The sequence below is a fragment of the Hydra viridissima genome, unplaced genomic scaffold, assembly GCF_058129835.1.
Source record: "Hydra viridissima isolate aposymbiotic clone 2 unplaced genomic scaffold, HvirCarnegie_v1 scaffold_11, whole genome shotgun sequence".
NCBI lineage: Eukaryota > Metazoa > Cnidaria > Hydrozoa > Anthoathecata > Hydridae > Hydra > Hydra viridissima.
Window position 1 is genome coordinate 6,939,661 of NW_028324310.1, and position 20,158 is coordinate 6,959,818.

Here is a 20,158-nt window from a genome sequence, read left to right on the forward strand (position 1 = left end):
TTTATACATATATTTGTTAAATGCATATTTTATTCATTTTTTTCATTTTTTCTATAATGGAAGCTGTTTCTGATGTATTTTTATTTTTCAGCTATTCTCTATTCATACATTTGTATACAGAGGATGAAAATGTGCACTTGAGGCGGTCCCTGCATTCTGATTGGTTCAAATTCATCACGTGATCATGACGTTCCAATCACAGCATCGATGACGTCATCATGTCGTCACGTTCATGAATTTCACCAATCACGTTGAGAAGTCGTGCTTGCACGACGACTCAACGTGATTGGTGAAATTCATGAACGTGACGACATGATGACGTCATCGATGCTGTGATTGGAACGTCATGATCACGTGATGAATTTGAACCAATCAGAATGCAGGGACCGCCTCAAGTGCACGTTTTCATACTCTGTATACACATCATCAGACGTTGGACGAGTGTACAGCTGTTTTGCGTCGAAAGCCGACCGGTGGCCGGATGCGACTCTTCTTTTCACTTGAAAATCAGAACCTGGCCATTAGTCGTGTATCACCATTGAATGCTTAATGTAGTGATTTCTCCAAACAACAAAAGCTTATAAACGCTTAGATCTAAGCGTTTATGAGCTTTTGTTGTTTTGAGAAATCACTACAGAGTGCACATTCTTCTCTATAGAGTGCACATTTGAAAGAAGAAAATCCGTTTAAAAATGATTTCTTTTAATTTGATGAGACTACGTAGTTAAAATACAAACTTTGAAAACACACCAGCTAAATAAAACCTAAACAAACAGCTTCGCTGTACTGCTACCTGATATGTTAACGGATGGCCAGGAATAACCTTGGTCTGTAATGAATTAGTTCGTCTTTTCATTCAAGGCACTAATTACCGCAGTTTTAAAAGTCACCTAAAGTATAAGCTCATCTCTCCATTCAAGAAAAACAAGCATCAGACTTTCGGAAGATTTGCATGCACGACACCATCATCGATGATACTTAAACAAACAGCTTCACTGAATTGCAAAACAGAATCACTGAATTGCAAAACATAACGGACAGCTAGGAAAAATAATGGCGATGAGTAAGCTTCTTCAATCTAATCAAGAAACCAAGCATCACAGTTTTGCACTTGCACCATTGCACTTGCAACGTCGCTGGGTTTTTTAGGCGCAATTATTTCTTAGTTGCTAAGTTTTTTTTAAGTAAAGGTAATCGGGGTCTTTTAGGCAGCTCCTGTAGCTTAATCTTCAACAAAAATCCTGTTGTATATTTTTACATTAAAGTACATGAAACATTTACATAAAATAGATAAATTAGAAAGTAAGACAAAATGATAAGCCTCATTGTTTAGCTGGAAAAAAAAATGCACGGTTAGAGACAACTTTTTAAATTCGTGTGCTATCTCTTTCGTTTAAGATACTTTTTATCGTTTTTTTATTCCTTTTCGTTTTTTTTGAACATTTTTTTCAAAGAAAGGTTAGTGTAGTTTTCTTCTTTTAAGATCAGCTTATGTAGCTTGACATTACAAAACTCAAAAAGGCAATAAAATAAGACAAACTTAAAATAAAATATCATAAAAATAAAAACTCCATTGCCTAACATCATAACTGTTATGTATAAAGAGCTTTTAAAGCTCGTTCTTTTTGTCTTTTGATTTAGTGATTTGCGATTTGGATTTTCTTAAGCGCACATGTCTCTTAGTTACTTTTTTCTTAAGGAAAGGGCACCAGAAGTTTTTTTACGCAGCTACTGCAGCATAATCTTTAACAAAATATTCTTTTGTAAATGTTTACATTGAAATAAACACAAGCCATTTGCGTAAATAGAGATAAATTAGACAGTAAATGTGCATTAAAGGCCTTGCTGCTTTGATGAAGAAGAAATGGATAACTAGATACAACTTTATTAACTCGTGTGCTAGCTTTATCGATTGAGGTACTTTTTGAATATTTTTTCAAAGAAAAGTTAACGTGGCTTTCCTCTTTTAAATCTAGCATATGTTTAAGGTACTTTTTGAATATTTTTTCAAAGAAAAGATAGCGCAGTTTTCCTCTTTAAATCTAGCTTATGTTTAAGGTAGTTTTTTAATACTTTTTCAAAGAAAAGTTAGCGTAGTTTTCCTCTTTTAAGTTTAGATTAAGTAGCTTGACAATACAAAATACAAAACTCAAAAAGGCAAGATAAAATATAAGATAAACGTACAATAAAATATAGATGAAACAAATATTAAGCTGTATCATGGCCTACTGTAATTATACGGCCTGATTTGTTGCATTTTCCGGAAAAAATTAAGAGGCCAGTTTTTTTACGGCATATTTTAAATTTTAAATTATGTATGAAAGTTTTTATTAACATTAACAACAATAACAATATATTTATCAGTGAATATTATACAAAGGTGTTGAATAAAATATTGAATTATAATATTTTAACAATTACTATATAAATATTTGTTTGCATGCATTGGTTTATGCCTTTATAGTCATTTAATATGTAATGTATTCTGAATGATGATTAATATGTGAATGTATTCTGACTGATTGCCTATTTCATCATATTCCATTAGAGAGTGGAATAATCAAATAGACACACAGACAGTATATTATTATTACTGTATATAGTCGAACTGCTTCTTTATGCGATGTTATTTAAGTGGAGATAATTCCAATAATAAAGTGAACTTTATATTAAAAAATGGTAGTCCCTAAAATGCAGAGATTTTTTAAAATTGAATATCACACCCGCGGATAGACTTTTTCTTATGTAGAATTGAATTCTGAGTCGAATGGCGACACGCGGAATGTCGCCCGACCAATACCTGCTGAGTTATTAAACAAAAACCCGATCAAAGTGCATAAAAACCGTTTTTACAACAGCAGCAATGCATTTTCACACCTGCGGAATGTTAGATAGATATAGATAAATATATAACCTTTTTCGTCAATATAATTTTTTTTTTACAAAATCGTTAACGTAACAAATCGACTGGAGCAAGCAGAAGACGATTTTTGTATCATCTTTCCCCGTTAATTTTAATTTATTTTACATTAAATATCAATTAAATATAAGATAAACACAAGTTGTAAGATATTTAAATATATATAAATATAAAACTCTTATGATTAAAGTAGCCAAATAAATATATTTTTATTAATATAAATACAATTAAATGCATTTGTATAAATATAACCATAAGCATTTTTTTGAAAATCGTTGTTGTATTCATTTGTTTTGCCTAGGGATTGCAATCCCGCATTAATTAAGCGCATGCAAGATCCCGCAAAAACTACTGCGGGATCCGCGGGATTTGCGGGATTTTGAAACTTTCTTTTAAACAAAAAAAAGTCAATTCTTTTAAACTAAAAAGACAAAAAATAAAAATAAATAAAAAGTGTTTAATGTTTTGCGAAACAAATCCATTTAAAAATTTATCTTCAGCTATTAAAATAATTTTCTTAGCTACAAATATAAAAAAATCATTCAAAAATAAACAATTATTTAGCAAAACATTAGTCGAACTCGTTCAAATTTTTTTTTGTTTAATTAATGATTATGTTGAAATTTTCGCTAATGAGTATGTTAAAATTTTTGTTAATGAGTATGTTGAAAACGTGAAATTAAAAACGTGCGTGCATAATTATAAAAAATATATTTTTAAAAACTACTTTTTAAAAAGTCTTTAAAAGTTATATACATCAAGATTTTAAAACAAAAGTACTAAGCATGTCGCAAATTAAAACTATATGGAATTATTTTAAAAAAAGTGATAAAGAAAAAAATGCGAAGTGCATGTTATGTTCGGCTATTTTAAAAATTAGTCAAAGATCAACTAAAGGGTTATTAATCCATTTAAAAACTGAACGTGGCACCGATTTAAAATCAAACGTTTTACAACAAGACGGAGCTTCAATTTCAAAACAGCATGAATCAGTTGAACTAGAGCTTAAAATATACATCGACTGCGAAGACAAAGAAGTAATTCCATCGAAAAAGGTCAGAACAATTGACTAGTTTTTCGTAAAGGAAATTTCTATGGAAAAAATGGTATCGCGAATGGTTGCAAAAGATGGCTTTACATTTAATAGTTTTTGCACATCTTCAGATTTACGGTACTTGTTTTCAAAGAGTGGTTTCCGGCTCCCTACTTCACCTAGTACTATAAGGTTGATGGTAGTTAAATTCTCAGATTCTGTAAAAGCCGATATAATGCAAAAATTCACATCATTAAAAAAGCAAAGTCAAAAGTTTTCAATAACGTGTGACGAATGGACATCACAAAATGGTCAGAGATACTTAAACTTAAATGTACATATGGAGGCGAAACACTTTAATTTTGGATTGATTCGAATTCATGGATCGTGTAATGCAGAATATTGCGTCAAGTTAGTTGCAGAAAGGCTAAATAGCCTTGATATTGACCTCCAAAAAGACATTATCGCCATGACAACTGATAACGCGAGTGTGATGGTGAAAGTCGGTAAAATGATGTCTTGCTATCAACAACTATGTTATGCTCATGGAATACAACTTGCAGTTATTGATATCTTATACAAGAAAAATAACGGAGAAGTCGAAGAATCGTTTACTACGTATGAAAATTGTGAAGAAGAAGATGAATATGGTAACACTGAGGATGATGAAGTTATAAATAAAGAATGTGGTTTGACAATGATTTTGGACCGACCATCTGCTGAATTGGTTAGCAATTATAAAGATCTCATGAAAAAAGTGAGAAATGTTGTAAAAATATTAAAAAACTCTCCTGTCAAAAATGATACATATTTACAGAAATATATCCTACAAGAACCAGAGTTGTTAGTGGGTTGGGTTAACCCATGGGTTGGGTTGGGTTGGGTTGGGTTGGGTTGAGGAAGTATAACCCACTGATAACCCACGCCTTAACTGCATTTTCATTGTATTTTCGCCGTTTCACCGTTATGTTTATTTCATTATTTGCGCTTAAGATTTAACGGATTTGCTATCGAATGACGCAGTTTTATTAAAGCCAACCGTCGAAATTCGTGATGTGACTGACGGCATAAAAGATATATTTGAAGGTATGGAGAAGGTTACTGAACCAACTATGCAACTAGTAGTTCCGTCTTACTACCTACTGATTAAGCGGCTTCAACCTGCACCAGGATTGACAACAGCAGCAGCAACATTTCGGCAAAAACTCATTAAATACTTAGATTTAAAGTTTTGGACATCTATTAAAGCAATGCATTGGCTATCTTGTTTCCTAGATCCCTCTTTCAGAAATTTTGCATTTATACCTAATGGATTGACCAGGATTGACATGGATGCACCAGGATTGACAACAGCAGCAGCAACATTTCGGCAAAAACTCATTAAATACTTAGGTTTAAAGTTTTGGACATCTATTAAAGCAATGCATTGGCTATCTTGTTTCCTAGATCCCTCTTTCAGAAATTTTGCATTTATACCTAATGTGACGGCGGCTGACAAAAGAGTTAAGCGTGACTTGCTCAATGACGTCGATCAGTGGCTTCTGGCTGAAATGCAGCCCGCTGCTATACAAATTGCCAGGAAAGCAGCAGCAGAAGAATTGATGGAAATTGGTGTCCAACTCTAATTGGAAGCGCCAGCAAAGAAGAGAAGAACGGACCCGTTTGATGAGCTGCGAACAATGCAGTCAACGCGAGATCGGCCACAGACGCAAGACGCGCAATTACATAATGAAGCAACAGTGCTACAGGAGACTTGCCAACATGAACTGTCTAGCTACAAGAGTCTTCGTGTTACTGCTGCGTGCAAGAATCCCGTAACCTTCTGGAAGGACAACGCAGCCGATTATCCCATTCTAGCAGCAACATCTCGCAGACTATACTGCATATCAGCAAGCTCTGTGCAGTCAGAAAGAGACTTTTCTTCTGTTGGGCACTCCATTACAGACACAAGGTCGCAACTATCACTGGCTAACGTAGAAGCTATCGAATTAGTACGCTGGGGAATGCGAAAGGACATGTTTCACTAATATAGTGCTCATTTATGTTAAAGCTGTTCTTTGTTAGTTTGCTTACTAACACATATAGTGACAGTAACTGAGTAACAACATATTATTTGTATCTAATATGGTTGTATAGGCTAGAATGTATTAAAATGTCGCCAATTTAACGGTATAATTATACATGTTTGCATGCACTCCGTGGGTCAACCCATGGGTTGGGTTGGGTTCATGTGGCAGTGGGTTGGGTTGGGTTGGGTTCAATTTTCTTAACCCACTAACAACTCTAACAAGAACATGGGAAAAAGCTTAAGTTAAATCTTGATTGTAAAACTAGGTGGGAGAACATGTTCGATATGTTAGAAAGATTTCATAGACTAAAAGTGTGTATTAAAAAAGCCTTAATTGATGTTGGGTCAGAAATTCGTTTCACCCAAGAAGAGTGCTCCCAAATAAATGACTTAATTATTTGCCTGGCACCACTAAAACTTGGTCTCGAACTTTTATGCTGGAGAGAATCGAACCTTGTCACTGCGGAAATAACTTTTCAATTTATGCTAAATAAATTGCAAATACAATCATCACTTTTGAGCATAGATTAAGCCGCGGCACTTCGTGAGTGGTTTACATAACGTCGTAATAAGAATGGACTACTAGTTTACTTACAAAATCCTAAAAAATATGAACAAGAAATTAAAAAAAATGAAGACACTTTTTCAATGCCAAAAAAGAACCGTTATGCGTCAAGAAATAAAAAAAACATTGATAAGAGTTTATACAATTGAAGGAAATGAAGACGAAGAAAAAGAAGCTTTAGATTCTATTAACAATTCCCAAATGCTTACTCCTACAATTCTATCGCTGAAAAAGGCAAGTTTCTAGATATAACGCATAGTTACTTGATGACCATACCACCAACAAGCGTAGAGGCCTAGCGAGCTTTTTCAGCTGCTGGTTACATATGCAGTCCTTTGAGGAGTACATTAAGTGATAATACTTTAAGTAGGGTCTGTTTCTTAAGAGCGCATTTCTTACAATGATTTTCTCATTTTGATATTTAAAAAAAAGAGTAAAGCTAATAGACGTTCTGCGTAAAGCCAATAGATGTCCTATGTACTTTGGCTTATCTTTTTGTTCATTAAATGTTAAGAATTATATTGACTTACAAATGAATTGCGTTTTTTGGCTTTATTTACCTTATCTTATCAATTTAATAAGTTGAGTATAATTTTTCTGAAATACTTGAAAGAAAAATACAATTGTTATTTTGCCTTTTATAATGAGCATAAGAAACCTACTAATCCCGCGCGGGATTCCGCGGGATCCGCACAAAAGTTAAAAAATTCCGCGCGGATCCCGCAGGATTGAAAAGTGTGCGGGATTGCAATCCCTAGTTTTGCCAATTTGATTTTTATAATAAGTTTTTGTTATACCAAGTTGTTGGTTTTTCATTCTCCCAGTGTTTCGAAATCGATAATGATCGCATAAATAATCATCATCAAGTTCACTTTTCTGTTTATAGATGTAAATTTCTCCTGCGTGAGGTTTGATTGGCGCTGATTCAATGATATCGCAATTTAAACTGTCAGTTCTTATTTTATCAAATATTGTCATAACAAACTGAAAACTAAGTGGCTGATTTATTTTATCGTATATAAAATCTTTTACTTTCTCAGTACGAACGAGGTTTTCTTCAACATTAGTTGTCATTTTCTTTAGGTTTACACCTTTTTTAAATTAAAAACTCTCTAAACGAAAATCCTCAGATATAAAATGGTTAAAAATGATATTTTCAGAAAAAACCTAAATTTTTTTTAAGCAGATCTATTCAAATACGTTCAAGACTGTATTGGCGCCAAATTTAAGCGCACTAATTTTAACCGTTTTCTGTTTTGTTACGTTAAGTTTTTGAAGACAATGACTTAGGAAAAAAAATTTCAGTTAATAACTTTTTATGAATGAAAAGCTTTATTATGTTCAAAAAAAGGACATTGCAGCGCTTCTATTTAAAAAATTAACTTTATAAACAATTTATTTAGATAAACAGAGAACTGGATACAAATATTTCGTTTTACCTATCCTTCATATATAGTAATAAAATATTATTTATCGTAAACCTAATTATATCTACGCTTTCCCATATTTTTCTAAAGTATATATAACCCAGTAAACATTTGGACGTCCACTAGACGTACAATGGATGTCTATTTCTGACGAACGGACGTCCTCAGACGTCTAAATTAAGTCCAAATGCAACATGTTTCGTCCGTTCATTTTAGACCTTAATGGACGTCTGTTGCAGACTGAAGTTGGACGAATATTTTAGGTCTACGGACGTTTATAAGACGTCCTTGGACGTCTTGTAAACGTCCGTAGAATGTTCCATATTAAACCAAAAAAACGTTTACGCTCTTACGCTCTTACGTCAATGCGATACAAGAATTTTCGCAAAAAACAAGTAGTTAGGGTTTAAATAAGGAGCGGTTTTAAGAAACGGAAACTTTTAGACAAAAAAAGATACAATTAAAATAAATTCCATTTATTGTTAAAGCATCTTTTACAATAAGTAATAAAAAAACTAAGTATCTTCTGTTACAATTGTTAATGAAGAATCTTGGCAATTTTCTTCTTTTTGTGACTTCGGTACCGCGCGTTTTAACAAATCACCAACGAGACTTTCTATATGGCGCCCTTCGAAACCACCTTTGTCAGAAATAAGTGCAGCTAAAACGTAAAAAAAAATATCAAACTTATAATTATGTATGTATGTTTATATATATATATATATATATATATATATATATATATATATATATATATATATATATATATATATATATATATATATATATATATATATATATATAATTGTAAAATATTTTAAATGCCTAAATATTAAGGATGAAATTAATGTGACACTTACTCTTTAAACATTTGTAAAGTGCTGTACTTAGAAATTTTCGCTTTCCTTTTAACCCATCTTTGCTGAAACAATTTTGCACTCTACGCTCTATTAAACAATCTAACAAGTTCTTGATTATTCTTCTTGGATTTGGTCCACCCACACTTCTAATCTGACGAATCTATACAAAAAAGTAATATGTAAACAGTAATTAATTATATAAAATGTCTTCATTTTAAATGTTTTTTATTCCTCCCTAATAAAATTGAATAGACATGGTATCTTCACCTAATTACAATCAGAAAATTAAACTATCCACAAATTACATTGATAACACAAATTACAGAGCTTAAAGAGATATGACACAAACTACAGAGCTTAAAGAAGAAAACACTATGTAGAAAAAACTATTTTAAAATAAGAAACAGTATTTTAAGAATCTATTAAAATAAAACTTAAAAATACCTTCTGCAACCTTACTACTTTACTAAGGTTTAACCTATTTTCCTCTTCATCGAACTCCTCCAATGAGCCAATAGGCTTCATAATTATGTCTGCTTCAATTGTATCATTTGATACTCCTGTTATGCAAACAAAATTACTTTCTAGTAAATCCAAGCGGTCAATAATCTTTTTTTGATTTTCCTTGATCAGCGTAAATTCATTAGCCAACTCTTCGAATATTGCAAACTGAAATTCTAATAATCATTTAATTATTGTAACATTTTATTTTTGAAAACTTTAATTTTTTTAAAATACTAAATAATACATTTTATTATGGAATATGTTTTAAAATGTATATTAAAGTAACGACCAATACCTCATTCATACTGACAATAAAACATGTTTTATTTTAAATGTAATAAAACAAGTACACAAAAAATAGCAAGTATACAGTTAGAAAGGTTGATTTATACTAACAAAACAATTTTACAAAAATGTTTTATCTTTTTAAAGTTACAATTTTAAAGTATTTAAAAAATCTTTTATTGTCACTATGAACAGACTACTAATACTAGCAATAAATGTCATATAAAAAAAAGAATGTATTACAACTCAATAAACAGTTTTTTTGCTGGTAACCTTTAACTTACGTTTATTTGACATTTCTTTAAATGAGGAACCGCCATCACCCACTTTTAAAGGCTTTTCAACCAAATTTGTGGTTTTACAAGTATGATCTTGTTTGAACGCTGATGCAATATTGAATTTTGAAGACTTTGTAGGTGTTTCCAAAATATCATCAGGTGTAAAACGTTGAGAAGATGATATAGGTGTGGAAGTGAAATCTATCACTGGACTTACAGCTTTATTATTTTTAATTTTTTTTATTGCTAAATAACAAAAATGTTATGTTTAAATTTTACATTTATATGTTCTGGAAAACATTAACAAAAACGTTAAAATAATTACATAAATTTTCAGCCTCATCTTCTGTTTGAAAATGTAACATCTGGTTACATGTTTCTAATGTTCCAGAATCTAATATGTACTCAACAAACTCAAATTCCTGCCATCCTGGTTCGGGTACAGCCCATTCTGCAATATACATACCAACTGTCTTGTACCCTTTTGGGGGAAAATATACAACAGAACTACCAGAGTCAACCCAGTGAGCTGGAACTACTGTTTTGGTTGGTTTTTTTCAATTATCACAATAGTGCTGAATAGTCTAAAGATAAAATATTTATTAAAATTGTATATTTATTCAAACTTTTAAAGAATTAGTATGTTATTTTTCTACCACGCTCAAAAAACAATTTTAAAACAAAACAATAAATTTTTAAACAATTAATTCTATTACAAAAATGTAGCTCAGAACAATACTGAAATGTCAAAACAGAATCAAACTCCAAGTATATGTATTTTTACTTGAGGTTAGTGATTTAACAAACTTTTAGAGCTGGACAAACAGCTCCAAAAATTATAACCTAGGAACTGAGATATAAAACAAGCTGTGAAAACAAACAAACAATATTATTGTCATTTAAAATTTGCACAATTTAATAATGGTATAACAACTTGATCATCTTCATGCATCAAACAAACAATAAATGATTGTTTTTTTTTATGACGAATATGTTTAGTTTAATAGAATCAATAAAATCTGTGAAAAAATTATCTAGCTCAGCCTTTTTAAAGGCATTGTAAACCAGTCTACCATTTGGTAAAATTTCTTTTATAAAGCACACATAATTTTCCGTAAGAAACCAAGAGTTTTGAGCACAATCAAGTTTTGTAATATGAGTTGGATTTTGTTGTAATGTACCCTTTAACTCATCAAGTCGTTTTATAATTTCTTTTAATGGATTTCTTTTACCACGCACTAGACGCTTTATAATTTGTAAATAATTTTCGAATTGAAAACAAGAATAAGCATCAAGAGGCAATTGAAAATATTCAACATCATCAGGAAGATGATTCAGATAAATACAGTAAACGGTGAAAGTATTACCATAATGTTCATGGGCATTGGTTACAAAATAGTTAATTAACTCACGTGCAGAATTTAAATAAATCTGCCTCAAGTTATTACTTTCTTCGCATAACATACGAATGGCAAGCAAAAACTTAAGAAATGTTTGTATGTTTTAGGATCTAAAACATTCTTAAGAACAACAATACCAGTATATAAAAGAAATGTCCTAAATTCAGTTGCCTTCCAACGATAAACCTCAGTCAATTCACGAGGCTGTCTTGCAAATTCTGAAGGTAACTTTCCTTTAATTTGACTTAGACGAGTAGAAATTTTTATTAAGTTTGCAGCAGATAATCTTCCCGAATAAATACGTGGATACGAGCCTTTGAAATAATGTAAAATCCGACGCATTGTACCTAAACAAACCAGATGCATATAATCTAAAGGAAATTGTCTAACAAGATCTAGAGTATGTATTTCATACAATGGTGTCACAATGTGATGATGACAACTGTTATCATTATTTCTTTCAGAATATTGGTGAGTCCGTAGCCCATTATCAGTTCGTGATGAAATTAAATTACGATTTGTTGTATCATATACTATCCGACCTTGAACAGAGACGCCATAATCATCACAACGCTCACATGCATTGTAACTACTATGTTGCACAGTTCCCTTTAAAAGACTTCTAGCGGGTGAGTCACATGGAATTGCAAATATTGAAATATTATAACTCTTTCCACATAAACTAACAGTTTTATTATGAAATTCCTGAAGTTCTTTTGAAAAATCATGCAGAAAATTAATTGCAGTTGGCTTTTCATGCCCACCATACAATGCAATTGTAAATGGATTGAATGTAGAAAATTGGGATGTTATTATCCATAACTGGTATCCAGATGACTTGAAAATTGGAAGACCATCTACATTAAACAGAAGTTTAATTTCTTTATTAACATAAATATTATTCTTTAATATATCTTCAAGACCTTTTTTTATACCGCGGTAGTAATATTCTCCAGCATTTAATGCAATGGTTTGGACTTTATCTAATGTGCCCAGGATGGTTCGTGAATCTTTTGGTAGTTGATGACCAGAAGATCTTAAAATCTTTAACAAATCATTGACACAAGCTTGAGTGCATTGGTGTTGCAGAGCCCAAATACGAATGTGTTCAGACAACAATTGGTCAGAACTAATATCAGTAGAAGTAGAGATCTGGCATTCAGTAGAAGTATCATAATCACCATTATCATTACTTAAAGGAAAATCTTTTATCTCAGACAAGCAATTGTTATCATAAGATTCAGCAGAACTATTTTCTGGAAACGAGTCATGACTAGAATCACTTTCTGATTGATGCTCAGGAAAAAACTGTGAATTTTTTAAATAGTAATTTTTGTTTAACTCTTGGTTTTTATCATTTAAGTGCTCCTCAACCCATTCATCTTCATCAACAGATTGTGAGATTGCACAAACATGTTTTCTGATGTTCCGCCAATGAGTAGTCCGGTTGCTAACACAAAATCATAACTATTTGATTATAAAAATATAGAAGGAACATAGAGTATACCCTATATTAACTTTAATCAAAGTTTGAGGAGTGGTAACCCTGGTATACCCTTTCACTCACCATATGAATAGCTATTATAATACATATGTACTATCTTCATATGCCATATGAATACACTTACATTCATGTCATATGTATACACTTTTACTTATGATATGGTAAGTGAAAGGGTATATGTAAACATATAAAGAAAAATGCAAGGAAATATAACATATAAAGAAATAACTACAGAAAAAACTAAACTAAAAGTTGTATATGCATTGTAAAATACATTAAAATTTGACTGATAGCATGTTTAATTTGTATAGTATAGATAAATAAAACTGGAGAAAATGAAGAAAAAGAAAACGTTTATTTAACAAGAATGAAAATATTGCAAGAAAGAAAAAGATTTAGATTGAAAATAAATAAATTAACAAAATCAGCAGTAGTCTTTAGTAGACTGTTGACAAAACGAATTTAACCGATTTGTTTGGAAGAAATAGAAATCGATTTACTAAATTCTTTTGTAGTAAAATTTTTATTATTCAAAATACATTATAAATCAATGACAACAAATGCATGGACATTTGTTGAATTAACAAGTAATATTTATTAAAAACAGCTAAATAAGTTTAAAGATTATGGTAATTGTCAAATGTTTATATACATCAAAATGAATTGGAAAAACCTTTGCGATTAGTTTTGAAAACATCCTTTGAAATATTATTGAAGTAATAGTTTAAATTCTAGTAATTAATTTTAGTTAAATAGGATTTGATTATCATTATTTAATTTATCATAATTTTTTATTCATTTTAATTTAACAATAATCATCCAGTTAATTGATTTATTGATTTTTTGTTTGTTTAGATATTATCTAGATATTGTTTAGATATTTATATATATATATATATATATATATATATATATATATATATATATATATATATATATATATATATATACATACATACATACATATATATATATATATATATATATATATATATATATATATATATATATATATATATATATATATATATATATATATATATATATATATATATATATACGCTGCTCTTTTTTCAGAATCGTCAAGAAGTCTTTCTATTTTCTTGTTCTTTAAGAACATTGAGCACTTTTTATTTTCTATGTTCTGTTTTGAACATTGAGCACTAATTTTGTAAAATACACTAACACAATTTACATCCAATTTAAAAAATCTATTGCAAATAATAAGTATTCAAGATTTGAATAATAAATAATGTGGTTAGTTATAAATCATTGTATTATATACTAATTCATAACATGTTATGAACTCATAATATATACTCAAAAAATTAGAAAACTTCTTGTGGGACTTTTTTTAGTCACCGCTTTATTATAAACGTTTAGAATAATCCCGCGTGATCTGAACGGCACAATTTTACGTCACCCTCAGATAAACAAAACAAACCCGAAATTTACGGAGACTGGCCTTAAACTACATGAGTGGTAAAATAGTTTTCTAAAGGCAGAGTAGGTAAGAAGATGGTTGCTAAGGACTTTGCTACGTCCGAAATATTTATAAGTCTTCTAAAAAGCTGTTTAAATCACAATTTATGTTATTAATACTAAAAAAAATAGTTTTAAAAATTGTGTTCCTCATAAAATTTTTCATTAAAAACGATAATAATAATTTTTTTGATTTTTTTCAAAATTCCAGGTCAGGTACCACCTTAAGGATGATGAAAAACACCTTGACTTCCAATTCAAAGATTTACTTGTTGATCCAATCATGAAATAAACACTAAACTTGCATAGAAATGTTTAAACAGAATTTAAAGATAGTATTTGTTTTTTTAGAAGTAAAAGGTTTTAGTCTCGTGTTTGATGAAATTTACTCCCGAGTTGCTCGCCAAGCAAGCAACTCGGGAGTAAATTTCTCATTTTGAAAACACTTGAATTTGCTGGCGATATATCTACCTTTCGACTAATTAAAATATTGCTGACTAGCAATTTTAAAAAGTTTTTTTTGCAATAAGCTTTGTTGTCTTCAGTTTTACTTAACTTTTCTCGGCTTAAAAGTTAAAATAGCTTTTTTGAATGACGAACTGATTTAATTTCTCCATCAAAAAATCGCCTTTGAAGTTTTCTTTTTATGACATGCTTTATATTCTTGAGATTTAAATAATCCTCCCGATCAAAGCTTGGCTGCCGTAAAATAAATCCAACTGAAGAGCAGCACCAGTCAATTTTGACATATCAACTTGTGAAAAAAAAAAGACTTTGAAGAAAGATTTTTTAAAACTTTTTCACTATCATTTGTTTACTCATTTTAATCTGATAACTATGACAACCCACGTTTAACACCAATACAATCAGGCGACAACATTTTAGCTTCGTTGTGCAAAAATTAAAAAAATCTTTTAAGTTAATTTCGAGTAATTAACAAATAAAGTGAGCTGGGTTTCATCGTGATCAATCGATCAATAGTTTTCGTTATAGTTTTTAGAAACCCCCTACGAATTTTTAAAGCTCTAAGTTCTAAACAATGTATCACTTAAAGGATTGGCTATGAAGCGAGCTTCATCACAATTTATATTTTTGTTGGAATCATCTGGTGTGAGGGTGAAAAAGAAAGAAATTATAAACATCTTTAACCTTTACTCAAAGTATTCGTTCGAGGAAAAGTGCGAGGCAGCCAAAACACTTAATGGACATGTTGCATGTACAGTTGAATGAAACGTAAAACACCGGGCAGCGTTAAAGTTTAACACTGCTTTAAAAACAACCAGAAACTCAGTTCTAACTTCACTGATAAAATGATAATAGAAATAGTTCATCGAGTAAAATGAGCAATAATTCTTTTTTTTTTTTTCTTTTTTTTTTTTAAGTGACATTGTTTCATCCAGATGAGAGAGCCTTGAACAAATCGTTTTAAAAAAATGAAGTTTTCATCTTACTTATTGTCACACGTTTTTACGGACGTTAAGAATATAGCAATAGGAGCGCATATTAACCAATCAAATAAAGTTTTATTAAACACAAAGTTTCATTACATAATTTAACTTAAACGCGATAAAGATTGCTTTGCAGATTGATAAAATATGTCACCCGAAACTGGAGGGTTGTTTTTGATTTATGCTTTATATTTAGCTGCAAACCTTCAAATATGTATTGTGGGCTTTGTTTGACCAATCAAAGTCCATCGCGTTGTTATCAACAAATAAAAAGATAAATTAATATTTGATTTACTTTGGGTTAACAAAACCTTTTAGATTTCTGATTGGTACGTTTGTCATATCGTGCTGATTTAAGTCATTATGTCAACAACTCTTCGTCAACAACTTGTTTGGGACTTTTCACATGTTTTCAAAAGGTTTAAGTTGTGACGCTGAGTGTTTTTACTTAAATACAAGTTTTTATGCTTTGACAACTCAAAATGACTGCGGAAAACGAAAAATGGGACGTAATGGTGTCATATAAGAAGGCTTTTAGTGTCATATAGAAGGCTTTTGTTGGAGGAAGGATACCGACACTTCGTTTTCGGAGTTCTACCTCCGACAAAAGCCTTCTGTTCACGTGACGATGAACTTAATCAAATTCATAAATACGTGTGCCAAACAAACGATTCGGATTAATCAATCACGGTTTTAACTGGAATGTCTGGAATACGAAAAGACTCAGATTGCTAGAAAGTATGCAGCAAATTACAACCACCATTTTGGTGGTTGTAAATTGCTGCATACTTTCAAAATACAAGTTTCAAAATACAACGACCGTTTACAACGACCATTTTAAAAGTATTTTGTGGGTGGATGCAGCATTTGACAAAATACAAGTTTCTGTAACTAATCTCTGTCTCCAACTAGGATTAACCGTAAAAGATTCTCAAGGCGATCCGTTCGATATTAAAATAATTTGTAGAAAAATATATCACTATTTAGAAAATGAAAAAACATTATACATCTTCGACAATGTGGATGATGAGAGTGTAAAGATATTTGAAAAATATGTGTCAAATAAAAAAAATGCATTTACTATGTTAACATCATTATTGAAGTCTTCGCCTTCTGATGTAAATCAAGTGCAAATTCATTCTTTTTCGCTACCATGAGGGTTACATTTTATATAAATTTCACATGTGATAAAACAACTATGAACTAAATTTCAAAAGTTCTTCTTTTAGGAAACAAAACTGTTGAATTCTTTTTTAAAATATATTACGAAAGTACATTACTTGCATTACAGTTTATTCTCTAATAAATCAAAAAAACGGCTATTTTCATAGCACAAAAAGTTGTGCAAGACAAACATAGTTTAACGACTATTTTAACGTAAAAACCATGCTACAAATGTATTGCTTTTGTAAGCTAAAAGATCATTAACTTATTATTCTCAAAATGGCGAATGCTCGGGTTTTTAGTGGGATTTTTTACAACTTTGACTTCGAATTAGAGCACTTTCCGTTGATTTTCAGGTCCATGTTTTTATATTTTTCTGAATCAGCATAAAATTATCTATCATAATTAATTATAAAAGGGGGGGGGGGGGAGAAAGTCGAGTAGCGCCCCTTATTTTATCATAGTTATTCTAAAAAACGAAAAAAAGAAAAGGTAACATGCAACAAATTATTGTAAGAATATGTTTTGTTAACCAAAAAATATATATTTATATTTGAAATTTATGTAAATATTTTTGCGAAAAAAATGTTATGATAAACAAAAAAAAAACAGTTTCTTTATTTTAAACTTATATATTTATCAATATTTGAACTCAAGATGATGTAAAACTTCATTATAATCAGTTTTATAATTTTTGCATAAGCGTTCGTTGATTCCGTTGCCATCTTGAGAGTTCGTAACTTGCTTCAAAAAATTGCCATAAACGCTATTCAGTTATGTTTTAGAGCAGTGGTCCAGTTGTGGCTAGCCAGCTCTGTCGTGCCATCTGTGTAAATATATCGGCCCGTTATTGGATAACTAAGTTAAGTTATTCTTCATAATATGTTGCTGTTTTAAGTTCCCTTCTAATACCCCATTCACACCAACAAAACCGAGTTTTAATAACACTCGCTTTTAAAACGGTGTTTTATTTAGCCACCGCTTTTTTTAACTCATTTATTTGAAACACGGTTTAAAAAAGTAGTGTGAACGGAAAAAATGCGTCACTAGTTTAAATAACCACGATTAAAACAAGTTTTATTTTTGGTGTGAATGGGGTATAAGTGCTTATAATTTGGAACCCTCTTTATCGCGGAGTGGCAGCAAAATTCACTTGAAGATCAAAGGGTGATCGCTTAGCTGAAAGATGGCTCAAATTTATTGTATAAAAATATTATTGTAAATGTTAATTATAGTACCATAAATTTGAAAAAATTAAACTTAAAGGGCCAAAAGTTCTAAAATGATACATTTTTTTTTTTTTTTAACTGCAGGACTAATTTCGTGTTTTATTACGTGGATTCAGATTTTTGTTTTGTTGTTATAACCACAAGACTTAATAATATTTACATTTATACTTTACTACTAGAAAAATATTTCGTAGATTACAATTACATGAATTTATTCTTCAAATACATGTTTTTTTTTTTATAAGCATATGAAATTTTTTAAACAGGCTCGGGTATGCTTAAGCAAAAAGTTAAAAGAGGCTCAAAAATATGCTTAAGCTTAAGCATATTTCTAATAAAATATGCTTATTTCAATACTTTTTTAAAGTGTGCGCGTTACTAAAGGTTAATGGGTATAAGAAAAGTAAAAAATTGACTTAAGCTCTGTATTTGCCTTGGTTTTAATGTAGCTGAATTAATGTTATAGTATAATAATAAAAAATAAAACATACATACTATATACAAATGTTATCAATTAAATCAAAGATAGAACTTAGAAATAAAATAAACATTTTAAATATGATGTTAAATAAACTACACATTAAAAGTGAGAGAGAAAGAAAAAAAAGAGAGAAATAAAACACTTCAGAGCGACTCTTAAACTTTATGTTTTTATGTTTAAGTATTGAGGTTTAGGTTTTGCAACACAATGACTTCATTACTTCATAAAGTCGTTGCATTGCAAAATATAAACTTCGATTTTTGTTGTTTTTGTTGGTTTAAATTTAGAAATATATATATTTAAAGTTTTTAATTAAATAAAATTTAAATTTTTAAAATAGTTTATCGAGGCTCAGGAATATGCTTACATATGCTTATTTTTTTTCCAAATCTGAGCCTCTATATGCTTATAAGCGTTATGCTTATAAAAAAAAAAACATGTAATTCATCATGACAGTAAAAAAAACAGATGTAAAGTTTTTATATAAATTTTATGTCTAATATGTAGTTCATGGAGTCATGGAGTTTGATATAGATATATAAAATTTAATAGTCTTTAGTTTTATGCTATCTACAAAACTTATGGATGAGACCAAAATTACCTTTTCTTTAGTAAAATCAAGGTGAGTGTACAAATATCATGTAAGTACATTCCATGTAAAAGTAGTACAAAATAACTAATTTTGAAACTCATCATCTGAAGTTTTGATAATATTTTGTTCGGTTATTACTAGAATATGAAAAATCTAAATCATATCAATAGGGTGGTCCATTTTTAACTTTTTTTTAAAAAAAAAAATTTATGGTATTTTTTTACCATTGATGAGATTTTATCTAAAAATTTTAAATAAGAATCTAGGATGATTTCAATCCCTCACAAGACAGTACAAAGTTGAATAAGTAATTGTAAAAACAGCAAGTTGTTCTTCTTTTTTTCCAGTTCCTCACTTTCCATACTTATGAACTTTAAAAATTCAGGTAGAATCCAATTTGCTGATCTTTCTCTATTAATGGATGCTTTTGAAAGTCTAATGTCATTTAATGCTGTTCCACTTACTACTGCTATCTTTCCTAAAATAAGTAGTTGTTGTTATTGGCTAATGCTGGATCCATCTGCTACTATAAGTTAAAAAATTTAAAGCAAACTGCTGTGTATTTTAAAAATAGTTACTCTTCATAATGTTGTTAAGTTTATTTAAAGAAAATGTTGCTCTAAGTCTCATTTATTTACTCTAATTGTGATTTTTAAAATGATTATAACAGGTGTCATAAAGAGAATGTTATATTTTAGTTTTTTAGTTTAATTTGCTTATTCAATTAATATGTGTTTGGGCAATTTTTTCATTAAAAGAATTTTTTTTTTTTTTTTTTTTTTTTTTTTTCACTATTAAGGTTGAAAAATTTTAATTCTTAGTTCTTTTCAAAGATTTTCAATTTTAATACAATAAATATTGAAAATCTTTGAAAAGAACTAAGTAATTGAAAATATTTGAAGGTGACAGGCCATCAAA

At 30.0% G+C, this 20,158-nt stretch overlaps 2 protein-coding genes and 1 pseudogene across 7 annotated transcripts in view; 1 reads left to right on the forward strand and 2 right to left on the reverse strand.

Moving 5' to 3' along the window:
• The first annotated feature begins 1,828 nt into the window (after positions 1 to 1,828).
• Positions 1,829 to 20,158, forward strand: part of LOC145199211 (uncharacterized) — a 49,900-nt gene continuing 31,570 nt past the window's right edge. For 3 of the 6 annotated variants that reach the window (XR_016445201.1, XM_090067477.1, XM_090067481.1), the window contains exons 1-2: positions 18,267 to 18,390; positions 19,089 to 19,270. Coding sequence is in view for 3 of the 6 variants with exons in the window: in XM_090067477.1 (XP_089923603.1) it covers positions 19,212 to 19,270 (59 nt within the window). In the remaining 3 variants the exon portion in view is untranslated. Of the gene's footprint in view, positions 1,918 to 18,038; positions 18,141 to 18,265; positions 18,391 to 19,088; positions 19,271 to 20,158 lie in introns of those variants that run through there. The other 3 variants (XM_090067478.1, XM_090067480.1, XM_090067479.1) reach the window with 3 other exon arrangements.
• On the reverse strand, positions 8,474 to 10,529 carry LOC149881936 (uncharacterized). Its single transcript, XM_090067482.1, has 5 exons — positions 10,266 to 10,529; positions 9,947 to 10,186; positions 9,318 to 9,550; positions 8,874 to 9,033; positions 8,474 to 8,674 (listed from the first exon to the last, which is right to left on the reverse strand). Exons 1-5 carry the CDS (start codon positions 10,402 to 10,404, stop codon positions 8,529 to 8,531), a joined length of 918 nt encoding a protein of 305 aa, XP_089923608.1. The 5' UTR covers positions 10,405 to 10,529; the 3' UTR covers positions 8,474 to 8,528.
• On the reverse strand, positions 10,811 to 12,798 carry LOC145183350 (uncharacterized; annotated as a pseudogene).

Coding starts and splice junctions, on each gene's coding strand:
- LOC149881936 (XM_090067482.1), bottom strand. CDS start 10,404: ATGTATATTGCAGAATGGGCTGTACCCGAACCAGGATGGCAGGAATTT. Junction 10,187..10,265: donor AGATGAGGCTGAAAATTTAT/GTAATTATTTTA, acceptor TTTGTTATTTAG/CAATAAAAAAAATTAAAAAT. Junction 9,034..9,317: donor AAGTAGTAAGGTTGCAGAAG/GTATTTTTAAGT, acceptor TTTTTTGTATAG/ATTCGTCAGATTAGAAGTGT.